At 33.3% G+C, this 17,738-nt stretch overlaps 1 protein-coding gene across 6 annotated transcripts; it reads right to left on the bottom strand.

The window, feature by feature from the left end:
* Window positions 1-794: 794 nt before the first annotated feature.
* Window positions 795-14,768, bottom strand: LOC115958202 (CSC1-like protein At3g21620). 6 transcript variants are annotated; one of them, XM_031076597.1, is made up of 12 exons: window positions 14,550-14,768; window positions 12,792-13,141; window positions 12,350-12,496; window positions 8,013-8,148; window positions 7,387-7,488; window positions 5,867-5,986; window positions 5,621-5,701; window positions 5,017-5,357; window positions 4,122-4,367; window positions 2,667-2,991; window positions 1,720-1,953; window positions 795-1,209 (listed from the first exon to the last, which is right to left on the bottom strand). In XM_031076597.1, the coding sequence occupies exons 2-12, from the start codon at window positions 13,103-13,105 to the stop codon at window positions 955-957; spliced, it is 2,301 nt and encodes a 766-aa protein (XP_030932457.1). In that variant the 5' UTR covers window positions 13,106-13,141; window positions 14,550-14,768; the 3' UTR covers window positions 795-954. The 6 variants fall into 6 exon arrangements, with proteins under 6 accessions (XP_030932457.1, XP_030932456.1, XP_030932459.1 ...); XM_031076596.1 differs by having other exon boundaries at window positions 14,483-14,562; XM_031076599.1 differs by lacking the exon at window positions 14,550-14,768 and adding an exon at window positions 14,357-14,458.
* Window positions 14,769-17,738: the final 2,970 nt, after the last annotated feature.

Here is a 17,738-nt window from a genome sequence, read left to right as displayed (position 1 = left end):
TTCGCCGAGTAAATCTTATACTTGCACATGCGTTTAGAGAATGTTTGTCCACTAAGAAATAACCAAATGCTTTTCCACACATGTTTCTTAGGTTAAGTTTGGATTCGGTATGAAAAGCCAGCGCGTCTGCGTCTGGCGTTTTTCTTTTTTTTGGCACGCATTTAGGATACAAATTTCACTATTATGACTACTGTTTATATACTGTTTATGAAAAGTAATATTTGACTTTTCAATTTTTTTTAGCGTTTTAATAGGTCCCGTATACTGTTTATGAGATTCACAAATCTCATTTTCAGTAATATTTTCATTAAAAATGAATTCCACGGTATTATTCATATATTTAAAAATTATTTTATTATAGTGTTTTTCAGTTTTCAGTTGTATCCAAATGGACCCTTAACCTTTTTTTTTTTTTTTTTTTTGGGGAAAGGGAAGAGGACGAGTAAATCTTTTTTTGTTTCTTAACCTTTCACTTCGTACGGTATTCAAGGTATCACTTCCTACCAATGAAACATTCAACTTTCCAAAAACTCATCCAGTTTTTTATTTATTTAATATCATTGTGGAAAAAATACCTTATATTATGTCATTGAAAATTTTTCTACTGTTTAAAGCAAACCTTCGTTGGCAAACTCACAATTGGATTGATTTGATTCTATAAAAAAAAGTTGCTTCTTAAAGTCATGTCACCGCAAAAGAATTTCAAATATAATTCATTCTAAATATGTCTTTTTAATTTAATTATTTGATGTCTTGCAACACTAAGTTATGTATACAACCCCCCCCCCCCCCCATTTAATCTTTTTTTTTACTTATTTTGTTTTGCTAGAAACTGAACTAAATTTGCCTACTGTCGTGTATAATTGCCCACTTAACCACCTCCTTTTATAGCCACAAACATTTTATATTGATTAGTGAAGGAAGAGTCCAAGTCACATTATAAAGCCTGTCCTGTCAATGCTCCTCAGTAGCTTCAGGCAGTAAGGATGATAACGAACCACTATGTTTGCTGGCCAAAGGTGTATTCCTTCGAGATTGTCGCTTTGTTGGGATGAGCTTAGGTTCTTTATCTTCTTCTTCTGTGGCTGCATGATTCTCACTATCATCTTCTTCCACAAAAACTGGGTGAATGTAGGCATTTTCAAGAAACCCTTTCAAGTTCAGGTTTGGCTCCTTTGCACGTTCCAAGGTATCTTTCATCATTGCTTCCTGAAAAATACACCAAAAGAAAATATAATACGGGTATAAGACCAAAAACAAAAGGAAGAAAGGGGAGGGAGAGGGAGAGGAAGAGAATACAAGGATGTTGACATTATTTTTAGATATATCATTCAAAAGCTCACATTAATCTGTCAAACAAACAAAATGTTAGAGAACTATTATAGATGAAAACAAAACCCATAAGTTATGACAAAGTGGTGGTCAGAAGAAAAGTTTTGACCAAATAAATAGGAAAAAAGGGGGTGTCAACCCAATAGTAAGACAAAGCAATGATTTGTTTCTTGCAAACAATCCACCAATAAAAGAAAGAGCAATGATTATTACACACTAGTGTGTATGGCGTGTGTACACCACATCAGTTGAAATTGTGTCTTCAAAACATGGTTTTAGTTAGTTTGTGAAATCGTGTTTTCAAAACATGATTTCAAAATTACAACTGAAATTGTGTTTCCAAGGTTGTGTGCAACAGACATTAACAAAAAGAAAACATACACAAACCTGTAATGGATATTTAACAAAAGCAGGTTCATAACGGCCTTTGCAGAAGATATGAAACCATATGGTTAACACAGGGAGTGCAATGAGCAGTGGAGTTGACTGAGCAGCTTCTTTTGTACTTAATAATCCCATCAGTAGCAACTGTGAGACAACTAGGGCAACAATTATGCGCCCATGGACATCAGGCCAGAATGCAGCAGCACTCTCGTACTCCTGATTGTAGACATTTATAATCTGCAGATTTCATACAAGAGTTTCATCAGAGGAAAGTTTCCCCATCAATCCTGGCAATATATAGCAGAACTTCTAGCAGGCAGGCCTAAATTACTCATCAGCATTATGACCAAGTGCAGTTAATGCTTTACACTAAGAAGGTTCATCAGATATGCATCTATATTGATTATTTTGGTTGCAAAATTTATTTTTAAAACTAAATGTAAATTCAAAAGAATGATCATATCACCAGCCTGTTCAAATAAAAGAGCAAGTAAACACCAGACAGAAAAGCCTGAAGTGATAGAGCCAACAACCATTTCAGATGTTTTGCGTATGAAATAAAGAAAAAAGCTGCCACTCTAGAGTATGAATGCCAACATCCAAGAGAAAACCAGTCATAAAAATAAACATTTCACAAATTCAATTATCAACTATTTATGAATCCCCAAACTGGAAAACAAACTGAGCATGTAATACACTCCTCTTACTTGAGCTTACCTTTGTATGCAGTTTGAGGTTCCCAACTACACACAAAGTATTGAAAAAAAAAGCCTCAATTTGAATTTAGCAAAAGGGATAAACAAGTACGATATCATATGCAAATTGAGACAAATGCTTAAACAGTATTTCCTCCTTGCTTATCAGATCAGAAAATAAATTATCACTATACTTACATTACAAACATATGAAAATACTTCATTTAAATAATAATAATAATGGGCTACATTTACCTGATGACGGTATACAACATATGCCAATCCAAAGAATACTATGATGAATGGAAGCAAGACAGGAGTCACCACGGCGTAAACAAGGCCAAGTAAGAAATAAAGTTGTATTTGAGGTTCGCCTGTGTTGAAACCAAGAGTTCCAGGATCCATTGCCTCTTCCCTATCCTTTTCAGTCTTCACAAGGAAAAAATTTCTGATGTGATAAATTACCAATGGCTTCAGCCTTAGAATTTCTCCAGCAACTCCAGCCCACCCATCAACCATTATATAAGTTATGAAGAAAGTTGCCTTCATTGGAATGGACACACCAATTGTCTTTGGGATACTGCACAATTTTATTATAAAAATTCTCCTATCAGTTAGAGAGCATATGAAGAATGTAAATAACACATCTAATATGCTAGATCAACCTATGGCAGTCGTACAAAGAGGTGAAGAATTGTATAGTATGCTTTAAGACAGGCCAGAAAACTTCAACAAATTGGAAATAGATGAAACACTTGCTTTAGAAAACTGCTGGAAAAATGCTTTTATTGTAGTATATGATGGTCACATCTGCCATTATCTATGCACGGGTTAAGTCATGAACATTAAGTAAAAACTGAAATTGATGGATAAAGCTTTTCAAAATATCTATTAATAGTGATGATGCAGAAAGCTTTCTTTAAATGGTAAAGCATAGAACCAAACTAAATTGAGCTTGATAATTTATATTTTTTTAAATAAGAGATTAATTCAGACTACCAGACTACTGCATGATAAATTATAACATATAAGTGGTATAAAAGACATTCTGCAAAATACTAAATTTTTTTTTTCTATCATATGTTTAAATTATATTAAGATACAGAAAAATTCTCCCTAAGAATCCATCAATTTTAATGAGGAAACCAGGTCTTGTTTTGGGACACATATTAATGAAACTAAGAAAAAATAGATATAAGGCCAATCAAGATCACTGGGAAATCTTGCCTTTAGCAAATAACACACAAAACGGACTCTAGATGGTCTACAATGAACAAAGATGTGTTGCCTAGCCAAAAAAAAAATGAACAAAGATGTGTTATGTACTGAGCACCTTAATTGCAGCCATATTACTACAACATCCAGCAGGAAGGATCAAAAGTCATTAATTCAGAAATTGCAATTGAGAACAACAGTTGGAATGTACATTAAATTGGTATATCCATGGCTTAAGAAAAGCTGGTAATGCTAATCAGAGCAAAACAAATACTAACTCTACTAAAATACGAATAGTCTTGTAGCTCACATGGTTGGCACCTCCTGGTGTTTCCAAAGGAGACATACAGAGTTCAAATCCCCCTCTCCCAATTATCAAATTATCAAAAAAATAAATTGACTCTTCCAACAATCACATGGTGGCCATATTTTACACAACTATAAATGTTTAATAAAAAAAATATAATGCATAATAGATGAATGGAAAGGACATACTCATTTGCGGACTGGTGAATGAAATTATTTAGTTGTTGAAATGCAGTTCCAGTAATTATGCTCCCAAGAAAGACATTAATAAATTGGAAAATGTAATATCTAGTTGCCGATCTCCTTTCTAGAAAAGATATGCTAATAAATCCTTCAAATTTTGACATTATCATCAATATTGTGGGTAGAAAAATGAGAAAAATCTTCAAAGCAATCCCTGGAAGGAATCCTTGGATAAATGACTTTATTCCTTTCCTGCAAGAAACAATAGGGTCTGTTAGTATATATTAGTAGATAATGACATAAAGAACAACTGCACAAGTTCAGGGTAAAACAATCATGAACAAACACCATTCAATTTTTTTTATAATTACAACTAAATTGAAGGATCTTCAAGAAATAGAATGGTATGAATTTCATATCAAAGTAAAGGTGGTAACTGATTTTTTAAAATTATGTTATACACACAGGAATTAGCCTGAGCCCATATAACTACTTTTAAGGTAGCCCAAAACATGACATCTGGAAACATTGTAGCTTTCTAAATGCCGTCTTCACTCTCAAACTACCACAGACTATCAACTAAAATTTTTCAAGCAGAAAGGAAATTCCACAGACTACATTTATGAGTAAACAACCCTAAGCTAAATGAAAACCACAGATTAAGTACCGCATCTACAAGTAATGGTACAGAATGGCTTCTCAGGAGTAAACCAAACTGACTTGCTGTGTCACTGCTAAGCTAACCTTTAATATCTTACTATTTTCTCCTCCTGTGTGTTTTATTCTTTTATTTTCTTTCATGATGTGCCAAATGTGAAAAAGACAATGACATTAAAGTAAGTGAAGTCCTTCCATATTCTTACCCTAGCAATGCAAAGAAAAAGAAGTGGAGGACACTCACAATTCAATTATGGGCTTTAGGAAAGGCAATGCTTTTTCAATACCCTCAATGTTTGCAAGCGTTTGTACAAACGCAATGGGAATCATGAAAAAGAAGGTAAGGAAAAAGAAAGCAACAGCAATAATAAGCCTCCTAATTGTGAGTGAAACATATGGAATCGCCAAGTTATCCCAAAATACATCACGCGGCTCCGGTGCCCACTCAGTTAACCATATAGTCGGATTCCTGGACTGTTGAGTTTGTGCACAAACAGCTGCACCCCATCGAGTTTTGAAGGAAACAAATGCCGCTGGCATGATATGTTTAGGATTGTTCATTATCTTCTCTTTCTCCGAGGCTATCTGAAAATTATTCATTAAAAAGATAGTATTACAAACATGCTTTTTCTCAACTCAATTGCAATCATGCCACTAGAATGGTAAAAGGAACACATTTGAACAGAAAAACTTTCCTCAAGTAAGGTCCTTGAGCACTAAAATCACATTAGAATTAAACTGATAGAACAAAGTGAATTTAACTACTCAACCATTACTTTAACTCTTTCTAGGAAGTCACAATAAGCTATCATAAGCAAACTCAAGATGCTCAATAAAGTGTGGCTTACCTCTTCTGAAAGTTTTTCAATCTTAGATGCATAAAAATCAATTGCATCCACCTTATCTCCACATAGGCCTAGAAAACCAGTCTGCTCATAAGACATTAGTTACAAAAGGTGAGACATAATATGATGGCAATTGTTCTTTTCATTTGACTATGAAAAACAACCCTCCAAAAGGTATCAGAATTAGATACAGAAAAAAAAATCTGGAAAGAATCACATACAGCACCAAACCATTAGCAGGTGCATTACCTTTGAAAAAGGCCTTTTAGATTGATTTCTAGAATATTTAAGTTGATAGTAGTCAAGCCTGTTCTGTATTTTCTTCTTCTCCTTGACCAAATCAGAAAGTTTGTTTGCATTGTAAACGACCTGCATGTATAAACCTAGGTAAGAAACTAAAGAAAAATAATCCTTCACATAGTAACTGGTTTGTAAACTTGTGCATTTCAAGTAGGGGCGGAGCCAGAAATTTTTGTTTGGGGGGGCCGACTTGTGTTATTAATTTATTAGTTTATACAAACTTTCATACACATACACAAACATATGTATCTATACACATACACAGAAATTAGTATCTTTCATAATGAAATCCTTAAAATTAAATGTTTCATAGTATTAAATTAATCTTTCACCATCTTCCATAGTGAAATCCTTACAATTTTCCTTTCCAATAGAAGTTACCAAATTGCCTACCATTGTGAGTAAAAAAATTTCAATTGAATTAAAGAAGTGTTCAAAAATATGAATGATCCAAAACTTTAAGAGATACAAGAACGCATTTTACCATAAAAAATGAATTTGAGAAACAATACATTCTCTATAACTACTAGACAAATTGGACAATTTTTTTAAGAACATTATTGGACTGAAACAAATATTTGGGGGGGGGGCCAAGTCCTATTTTTGGGGGCTGCTAATTATTAAAATATCAAATATTTCTATATAGTAAAAAGAAATTTTCATACCCCACCATAACATGTAGCTCCACCCCTGATTTCAAGGTTTGATAACATAGATAAGCATTTGTATTTATCTACCCTCTCAAGGTCATTCTGAACCTTCCCCCCCCCCCCCCCCCTCTTCCCCCACATGACCCCACTAAAAAAAAAAATGATATGGTCAATGGAGATGAGACATGCAAAAAATGCGGCTATCCTTTTCCCTAAATTATCTATACCTCAAAGCTAATACTATTCCCTTGAAATCATTCACCCAAAAAAAAAAAAAAAATGGAAACCAGTCTCCACAGTGTTCTCCATTTTTTCCAAGAACACAAGAAAGGGACTATAAATATAGATGATCTCATTACCAATCACCCAAATTTCCTTGGTTGGGGTATAGTCGTCCAAGATGATACAACATCCATCGAACCATAGTAATGAGAATAACTTTTTTTTTTGATAGGTAACAGAACTGCACTTCACATTAAGATCACACTAATTACAACCCATACTTGTTCTTTAACTGGAGACGCACACCAATTAGGTAGAAAAGGGGATTATAAACATGTGCAGCAACAAAATTTGCATCCTTCATATAACAGTTGTATCAGCCGCTTCAAACTATGACTGTGATACTCAAGATGTATGCATGGGTGTACATGTCAATGAATGTGTCTCCGTGTGGAGTATATGCACTTACATTTGTATGCATTTATGATGCCTGCAATGCATGTGTGTGAGTATGCATCTATATATGTATTTATGTAGTTGATTTTAGTTTATGCAGGTACTTGTACGCTTTATACATGGAGAACTACAGAATCAAACCTGGTGGGTGAAATAGTGTTCAGGATGGTTGACAAGAAAAAAGTGTTCCACAAGCTCATTAACTGACTCATCAGGATCTGGTGGCACATTTCTTACAAGTACCTGCACCCAACAGAATAACTAAATATAAGATATATCAACATGTAAACTAAATGTTGACCTATAGCCTACTACAATCCTGAGAAAGAATATGATCTCAAAATACAAGGGTTGGCAACTTGGCATAGCCCTTTAACTGAAGTAAAAATATAAATATCCAACATCTGACTACTCCTGATTGTCCCACCCATCATTTAGGTACTTGAGACAGCTTAAAGAAATTAACTTCCCCATATATATAAGCTCATAGCGCACATGGAAAGGGTTATATACTTGACTGCACTTATACAGCTATTCACCCCCCGCGCCCCCCCCCCCCCCTTTTTCATATATAATGACAAGTAATGGGAACCTATAGAAATGCAAGGGACACCTAAAAATAATCACATTTTTCTAAGCTGTTGAACTGCTGATAGCCTGACCCCCATCCCACCCATTCAGATGCTATACCTGCATTATCATGCTACAGGGACTTGGCCTTTGGCCCATATCCCATTAGTTTGATGATACAAAAAGTTTGAACTTACTGTAAACTGATCGGGACGCCGTTTTTCTGATGCGAGAAAATGCAACCTCATCGATGCAACTATCTCGTACTCTTTTTTCAAAACATAGCATGTCCAGAAGGTAAAAACATAAGCCATTACCAAATGGGTCCAAAATCTGCAACAAAAATTAGATAAAGTTAATTGAAAATTTTCATTAGAATGTTGTTGCATACTAGGTCAAATCTAAGAACCAGTTGATATATACAGTGATGTATTAGTGTCCACTCCATAGGCCAGTACACCAGTTGCCTTGTAATATATATGCTAAAAGTTGAAACCAAGAAAGCAAAGATATACAGACAATCCTTAATATCTTTACGGTTTTGTCAGACAAAAGAGGAAGCCATCAAGATTACTCATAAAAAAACAGAGAAAAAAAAAAAAAAAAAAAAAAAAAAAAAAAAGGAAAAAGAGAGGTAGCCATCAAAATAAGAAAAGGTAACTGAGGCCAAAACTAATGATTTGAAAGACTGGATTTACGTAACATCCCATAAATTTTAATACTCTTTATTTTAATAATATTAATTGATTATTAGATATTGAAAGAAAATTTAATTAGCATATAACCTTATATTGTACTACTTGGGCAAAACTAAAATATTTTCCCTAATTTCTAATAAGTAATTTAAGTAGGAGCACTTTGGTAAATAGTCTTAACCCTGATTACCCACTATTTATTTATTTCTTCTCGTTTCAAGTTGCCCTAGTGCTCTCCATGAAAAAGTACATAGTATTTCTGCTCAATGCAGGGGAAACACCACATACCACCTCCCTTCCATATTGGTAGCCACCAACTCCTCCTTAATCTCTCTCTCTCTCTCAAGTTCTTTATGCCAATCCCCATCCCTATCTTTGATTCAGGCCTCACCAACCCCAAATCAACTAGTAAGAGCTAACCTCAATCTTAAATACTAGCAGGGATTGATGGGAATCATTGGGAACTGTCACACCTTACCTAATCAAATCCACATATTCTCAAGATGCATGCTTTATTTCTTTTCAGAAAATAAATGGTATTAGAACTTTAGGGCTTTACATTTAAATTTTAACGAGTCTTTGACAGAATCTTTGGAGCCCGTAGTAGTGAATAATAATTAATTTTATACATTTCCAAGTTAGGCATTGCTATGTGTGGTTTGCTATTAAGGACAGGTTTGAATTTGCTTAAGTGATTATGTCCATTGAATGTTCCTTCTTGATAAAGTTCCATATTTCTTAAGATGTTTTTTTCCATATTGTGGATTCTTGTCACCCTTCTAATCTCATATTATTTTCATCTCTCTCTTGAGCTATTGCATTTGTGAAACTAAGTTTCTCATGTTAGTAAGCACCCTTAATTGAATTCTTTGCCATGAAGTAATTTCACCAACCCTGCCCATGGGGCAATATATGGCCATGAATTGGATTATGTAATTGACGTTGTGGAAGTTGGGATGTTGTAGGGGTAAATTCAATTTCATGGATAATGATTTCTGATTTTTTTTTTTTTTTTAAATATAGGAAAATGATTTCTGACATTTAATTTTATGTACCCCATAAATTTAGCAATAATTTCCTGTAAGTTAAAGGATTTCCATCTTTTCAAAAAACTTAGTCATTTCTTTGAGGTGTGTAATATTCAGAGTCAAATTGTCAAAACAGTAGGCCATAAGTGTGATGTAGGTGAGCTTGAGATTGGTGTTGCCTAGGATATTTGGAAACATAATTAATTTTCTAACCCATAAATGTGGTGAAATGAAAACTAGTAAGAATAATTTCTTGATCTCATGATGTGTATCTGTACAATTTTTTTGGAAAGAAATTTTTTAGAAAATAAAAAGTTTTATGCAATAACTTTTTATAAAAAAAAAAAAAAAAAAAAAAAAAAAAAAAAAGGTAAAAAAGACTGATTGTCTAGGTGTCGTGCAACTTCAACTACTAATGTTAGTTTGGTCCACTTTAATCGGATTCTGCTGGACATTCGATTGGTAATTGGTTGTTGACAGTCCAACCTTAGTGTTGCCCATTGTTAGCCTATTATTTATATATATATATATATATATATATATATAAACTTTGTTATGTATTGTTATAGATATATATCATATACCTTTACAACAACAAAAAGCCTTAGTCTCAAAATTTTGGGTCAGCCATGGATCTTCATCAGTTTAATTAGGGTCGGTTACATGTATTATTTTCCTCCATTCTATTTTATCTAAAGTCATACTCTCTGTTACTTTCTAAATTGACATTTCCTTTTTTATTACTTCTGCTAATGTGTTTTTTTGGTCTTCCTCTATCTTTTTTGTTCCCTCAACTTAAATCAACTCACTCTTCCTTATAAGTGCATTAGTCAGTCACTCTCTTTTGAACATGACCAAACCATCTTAAGTGACTCTCTCTCATCTTTTTATTAATAGGGCTGCCCTATCTTTATGCGAGTTTCCTCATTTCGAATCTTATCTTTCATTGTATTTCTACTTATCCATCTTAAAATTCTCATTTTATCTAGGGGCTAAAGACTTGGGATGAGTTGTAGACCTAGACATTCTAGGTTCAATACCCACTGAGAGTTCTCCTGGATTACCTGATATATGGTTATGGTAGTTACCCTTATTTTACGCCCTAGGGTTGGGTCCAAAAAGGTCGTGCCTTGGTGAGGTTCCATGTCATAAAAAAAAAATCCCATTTCACCTACCCTCATTTTAGGGATATGTTGCTTCCTAACAATCCAACATTCAGTACCATAGAGTATAGGTGGTTGTATTGTGACCTTCTAAAATTTTCCTTTTAACTAATAGGTACTATATGATTGCAAAATACATTTGATGCACTTCACCGCTCCATCTCCTTTCTCTTATCCTATGATTCACATCCTTCTAAATCTCTCCATCTTTATGAATTACTGATCCAAGATATCGAAAGCTGTCACTATTTAGTATCTCTATCAAGTCTTACCGTCCATTTGTTTATGTTTTGACTTTCACTACATTCCATGTACTTTGTTTTAGTCCTACTTAATAGAAAGCCTTTAGATTCTAGAGCATTTCGCCAAATCTCTAACTTGACATTAACTTCACTTCTAGTTTCATCCATTAAAACTATATCATTTGCAAAAAGTGTATACTAAGGACTTCCTCTTGGATCAATTTAATAAGATCATCCATTACTAGTGCAAAGAGTTATGGACTTAATGTGGATCCTCAATGTAAACCTATAGTGATAGGAAACTCATTTGAGATTCCTCTACTTGTTCTCATACTAGTTACAGTTTTGTTGTGCGTTCGGTACCATAGAGTATAGGTGGTTGTATAGTAGTATTCTAAAATTTTCCTTTTAACTTAATAAGTACTCTATGATCACAAAATACATCTGATGCACTTCACCACTCCATCTCCTTTCTCTTATTCTATGATTCACATCCTTCTAAATCTCTCCATCTTTATGAATTACAGATCCAAGATATCAAAAGTTGTCACTATTTAGTATCTCTTGACCATCAAGTCTTACAGTCCATTTGTTTATGTTTTGACTTTCACTACATTCCATGTACTTTGTTTTAGTCCTACTTAATAGAAAGCCTTTAGATTCTAGAGCATTTCACCAAATTTCTAACTTGACATTAACTTCACTTCTAGTTTCATCCAATAAAACTATATCATCTGCAAAAAGCATACACCAAGAGACTTCCTCTTGGATCAACTTAATGAGATCATCCATTACTAGGGCCAAGAGTTATGGACTTAATGTGGATCCTTGATGCAAACCTAAAGATAGATTGAATTTGTTAATTTTGGCTCATTGTTTAGAATGGTTTAAATTTGACTTAGCCCATAAAGTTTGGGATTGATTTTATTTTGACCCTTTACATTTCAAAATTTTCATTTGGATCCTTCATGTTTGATTCAGTTTTCTATTTGGCCCTTTACAGTTCAAAATATTCATTTTCATAAAAGGTTAAATGAATGGTCAATTTTAACATCATGAAATGGAAAAGGGCGCTACAATTTATGTATCAAACTCACCAAGCCATAGATTTAGTCTAGCCACATCATTCCAACTTTCCCGTGGATTTCCATAAAAATTTAAGATGATAGAAAGAAAAAAAATTCAATTGAAACAATAAAGTTATACAGTATATAATTTTAATGTAAGAATCAAGTTTGGAAAATTCATTATTAATAAGTGTAAATGAAATCAGGACTGCTACAATGAACAATCAGAACATAGTATCAACAAAAATTTCATAAATAACATTTGACCAGGATAGATAAGAAAAAACAACATACAAGGACCAGAAAAGATATAACAAAGCAAGAAAAGGTTCTGCATACCTAAGAGATCCAAGTGGAATATTTGAAATAGAAAGCTTATCAATGTCACTATAAGTTAAATTTGAGCGCTCCAAGGTGCCATTGGTCCAATTGACAGGTACAATGATAGCAAAAGCCAGGAATGCAATAGGAACAAAAATTTTTAATCTGCACTTTAATAGCAGAAATGGTAGAATCAGTGAAAGAGGATAAAGTAACAAATCAAAATTGTTTTAAAGAAAAACAGTTTGGTTGATACATTATATACTCCCAGTGCCAAACGGTATTCAATGCAGGGGAAAAAAAATTATTCGACAGAATATATTAGTCCATGACTTTTACACACATGGATAAGGTAGAATACCTACTCAACTCCATGGGCTAACATTAGACTGAAAAAATGACAGTCAAAATCACATAGCCAGGCATGCAAGGTACAGAGAAATGATCTTTTCGAGCATACCCTACAAAGTAGATCCTCAAGTAAACAGCAGAATCCAACCCTGCATGGTCAATTAGCTCAGGCTCTGGCATTTGCAATGCAGCAGGCATCCATTTCAAAAACCTGAGATATGCCCTGAAGTCCAAATTGACAAACCTCCCTACCACTGCACCAGACCTCGATGGACTGCTCCTTAAACCCTTCAGATACCATTTAGGAAAGTAAACCCTATCATTGATAGGTTGAAGCCGCAGAAAGGCAAATGCCACAAAAAAAGCAAACGCGGTGAGGAAGTTGATAGCTGCTGCCATTTCTATGTCCTTAAGCGTAGCCATGTACCCTCTTCAAAGAAAAAGCAAACTGATAATTTCCTGAAAAAACATAAGATGGAACAAAATTGAGCTTTAATGTATAACCAGGTACTATACAACTGAAGAACATTCACAAGGCACCAACTTGGACGCTATCTGTTTTTAGTGAAAGGGGAGAGTCCCCCTTCTTCATTAAGGAATTGGAAAAAAAAAATACAACAATAACAACATTAGTCTTGAATTATGGTTTAAATTAAAGCTACCTTTGGCTTTCGGTGCTTTACCAAAAGGATGATATCTCCATTATAAAACAAATGTACAGGGTATTCGGATTTCAGATCAGCCTATAGAAATTTTTTTAATTAGAAAGAAGGAAAAAAAAAAAAACATTATGATAAAACTAGACACTAGACCAAAGTGCCTCATGAAGTCATGATGAAGTAAGTGTTCCATAAAATCCCAAAAGTATTCCTGAGTCAAATAAAAAATTGAGAAAATATTTTCTTTTGATTTGAGACTTCCTGGTCCCAAAATCATACAAGTGGATGAAAAAATAATAAGAAAACTATAAGATATTCAGCTTTCAGAATTATCCATACTCGATACTTCAGAAGAAAATTATATTTTTCTTAAAAAATGGATAAGGCAAAGAGATGCTCAACCTAAAGTACCACTGAAAAAAAAACTTGTTTTGCTCTACAATTAGTTAAATCCTTGACACAAAGATAAATGACCTTCAAAAAACTTTGAAACTTAGGAAATGAAAAGAGATGGAATCCATAAATAATCTGTTTGGCTGCCAAGAAAATGCAAAAAAAAAAAATCCACTTGAATAACCATCACAATTTTAAGAGTCAAATTTTGCTCCATCTTTCAGCAACCAAATTGAGCGTGGAGAATTTTCAATACAAAAAAGGGAAAATTTTACTATAACCAAACATACTATGTATGAATGTATGTACATACATACATACATAAAAATATAACAAAACTCAAATTCTAATTTTCTCAGCAACCAAACAGACTATGAAAATTAAAAAGACAGTCATTACTCATTAGAGTTAAAAAATTTTGCATTTGGAACCCAAATAAACAAAGAAAAAAAAAATCATCTAGTTCTACTTTCCGTCTATTTTCTCAAGAACCAAACGCAACATGCATTGGATCTAGTCTTGTCATTTTAGTTCAATTTCTCAGCAACCAAACAGACACAAAACATAAAAACTTTCAGACTCTTTACCCCCCCCCCCCCCTCAATGTCTCTATCAACTCCACCTCAGAAAACAAGAAGCCTCTCTCCAAAGCCAGAGAGCCAAAACGTTGCGTTTTGGTGTCAATGATAACTGCCACTGATTTTTAAATCTCACAAGGAAAAAAAAAGAAAAAAAGCAAGAGACAGACCTCGGGAAACGGAGATAAAAACGCAGCGTTAAGATCAACGAGAAAAAAGAGAGAAAGAAAGTAGTACCGTTCTGTTTCTATTTATGTGTACTGTACGAGTGAAGCAATAAAAGAGAGTTAAAAAGAGTCCTCAGAGTTCAGAGCAGAGCCAAAACGCAGCGTTTTATCTGCAGATTCGAAGCTAAGTGGAATGCAATAAATGTGTGTTTATTTTCTTTATCTGAAAGAAGAGAGAGAGCAAGTTTGGAAAATGAGTTAAGATTGTGAATCGGAGATGAGGTGGCACCGGTTATGTAATTCTAACACTGACAAGTGACAACAGTCGATTCAGCTTTCGGCTTCTTTTTTTGTTTCAGTTTCTTTTTTGTAATTTAGTAATTTTCAATTCAATGAATCCGTTCAATTATGGGAGTTGAATGTTTTCTTGAATAATTTATTCGTTTTAATCACGCTAGTGTAGTATTAGACTATTACTCCTACTTAATAGAGGGGACACAGCCTCCCCCATTCCAACCCCAACCCTTAAAAAACGAAGGGACCACTTGGATTTAGTTGTCGGCAAAATTGGGTTTGTTAAGGCCGTCCATGTCTCTAACGGCTACGTTTTTCGAATTCTACTGCTGCCCTTTGACTTCCTACCTCTCCCACTCCCACTCACTATATATATTGGCTCATTTTTTGTCCAAGCTTTTTCAAACCAAAAACGAAATTAACGTTCCCACTATCCCTGTCCCTGTCCTAAGGTAAGCCTTTACGCTATATTTGGTTGGGTGAAAAACAATGATACAAAATATGAAATTACAAAGTGAGAAAAAAGAAAATGAGGTGAGTAAAGTTTTTCATTATGGATCCATCCTTTTTTTTTACCCTCTCCAAACTAGGGAGGAATAAGTGGCATTGAAAACCTTATCAAAAAAAGTGTTAATTTTGCATTTTTCTACTTTTCATAATAAATGTATAATAGTAATTTGTTATTTACCCTTCTACTTTCCTTGTTTTTCGTCATTTTTACCAAAAACACATGTATTTATCCTACCAATTTTTTATACTCACACTTTTTCGTACAATCAAACTTTAAGGTTGAATTTTTTTGTGTATTTTGTTTATTTTTTTAAGATAATCGACTCACTTTCAATAAAAGAATTCAATTTGTTATTTAAATTTTTGTTACTTTTCCTACTTCCTAAAAGGTAGTTGATTACATTTCATTCTCCTTAATCATTGCCCCAAGACAGCGAACATTCTAGACAAAATTGTAAGGACAATTTTCCCAATAAATAATTCTAAAAAAGTTTTGAAAAATTTTATATCTTTATTTTTTTTAAAAGGTAACAGTAACACATGCATTTGCCTAATTTAATTTTTGCCGACAATGGTGGGTGAACTGTGAAGGACTCCTGGTCCCTGGAAACCTCTGATGTTTAAGAGTCAAAGCATATCCCTGGTCAGGGTGTAAAGTGTAAGTTACAGATAATTTATAAGTTAAGTTTATATTTGTTTAAGTCAGTTTAATAAGTTTTTATGCCTTATTTTACGGTTGTCACGACAAAATTTATGAATTGTACTACAAATTAAGGTGAGCTTAGATGATTATCCAAAAAAAAAAAAAAAAAGGTGAGCTTAGATTGTTGTGTAAAAGAAATAAACAAAAAAAAGGAAAAAACAAATACCAGTAAGATTAGTGCACTGATCTTTTTGCTGTAAAAAAAAATATTTCGGACAGTGATACCTAATTTGTGCACTTCACATTATTTGCATCCCCTGGCTTCTGATCCTCTGTGATGGTATAGAAATATAAACAGTTTCGTCCAGACCACTGATATCGATTATATATTAATATTATGCTGCTTTTGTTAAGGATGTTCCAATTAAGGTTCTTTCTTCTGAAGCCAAGTCAGCACCGAGATGCTCCACTATTTATCTAAAGCCAGATCTGTGCCCCATATAAAAAACATAAATAAATGCCAGTGGATGAGATACAGTGGCCTATTAGTTCTACTACCATTGAAAGACAATAAAAAAGGCTGATTCTTTCTTTTGTGGGATTTCCTTTTTATTCATAGAAAAGTTATGTTTTTGGCACATAAAAAAGTCATAAATATGCTAAATAGTTTCTCCAAAAATAGAAAAAAGAAATACTACATGGTATGCTTGGTGTAGATCTATGGATATATATAGCTATCATATAACTTATCTTCCCAATTGGTCATTAAATCAAACTCAAATTCATAGTCACATAAAAGACTAAAATCATATAAAAGGTATATATTTTCCTACAGCTTAATCTAATCTTCATATTCTCCTGTATTTATTACGGGATACTTAATTAGAATTAGGACATTACTAATTTAATGCAAGTTAAGTATTAAAGTTGCAGAGTGGCGTTAGTGTGTTCTCTCCCTCTCTTCCTGCTTGTGGCCCTTTCCAAAAAAAAAAAAAAAAAACGTACTACACTCTTTTTTTCTTGGCTGTTATTCTTGAAAAAAAAAAAAAGACTCTTGGCTTTAAGAATATAGAAAGTCAAACGTCAGTTAATCTTAATAATTAGTAAATTGGGAAAACTGAAAGGCTAAAAGGGAGAAGAAAGAATCAAAGAAATGAGATTGGGACTTGGGAGACTTGTAGAGAAATATTGAAAATAATAATAAGAGTAAAGTAATGGAGTTCAAAAAATAAGAAAGTTGAGTAAAGTAACGAAAAAGTCTAGGACTAAATTTTTTTTCACAATTTCTTACTATAACTATAACGTGACAGAGTGTGATTGGTAAATAAAAAATAGTAGATACATGTGTAAATGATAGTTAAATTTTTACAATCTGCCACATTAGGGTTGTGATAAAAAAAAAAATTGTAGAATAATTTTTGGTCCTAAAACTACTAGTAAAGTAACAAAAGAGCGTGGATAAGAAAAAGAAAAGACTACCGCGCATCTTTGGCGTGATAGTCATTCCACCAGTATAAGTGTTCGTGGAGTGTGAGAAGCAATGATCGGAGTTCAAGTTTTCAAAATGGAGTTTTGCATACATATACACTTAAATTCGATCTTGTATCAAAATAATTAGGTTAATATAGAATTTTTATTTTGTATCAAAATAATTAAAAAGAAAAAAGAAAAGAAAAGAAAAGGTTATCAATGGGAATAATTAAGGAGCAAATAAATAAGGAAACAATTCATATCAGTTAACAATACTACAAATCTGGGCTGGCAACATATATATATATATATATATATATATATGGGAAAATGCTTACTAAA

This window comes from Quercus lobata, chromosome 8 (genome assembly GCF_001633185.2).
Source record: "Quercus lobata isolate SW786 chromosome 8, ValleyOak3.0 Primary Assembly, whole genome shotgun sequence".
NCBI classification, from domain to species: Eukaryota; Viridiplantae; Streptophyta; class Magnoliopsida; order Fagales; family Fagaceae; genus Quercus; species Quercus lobata.
This window is presented reverse-complemented; position numbering and strand designations above follow the sequence as displayed.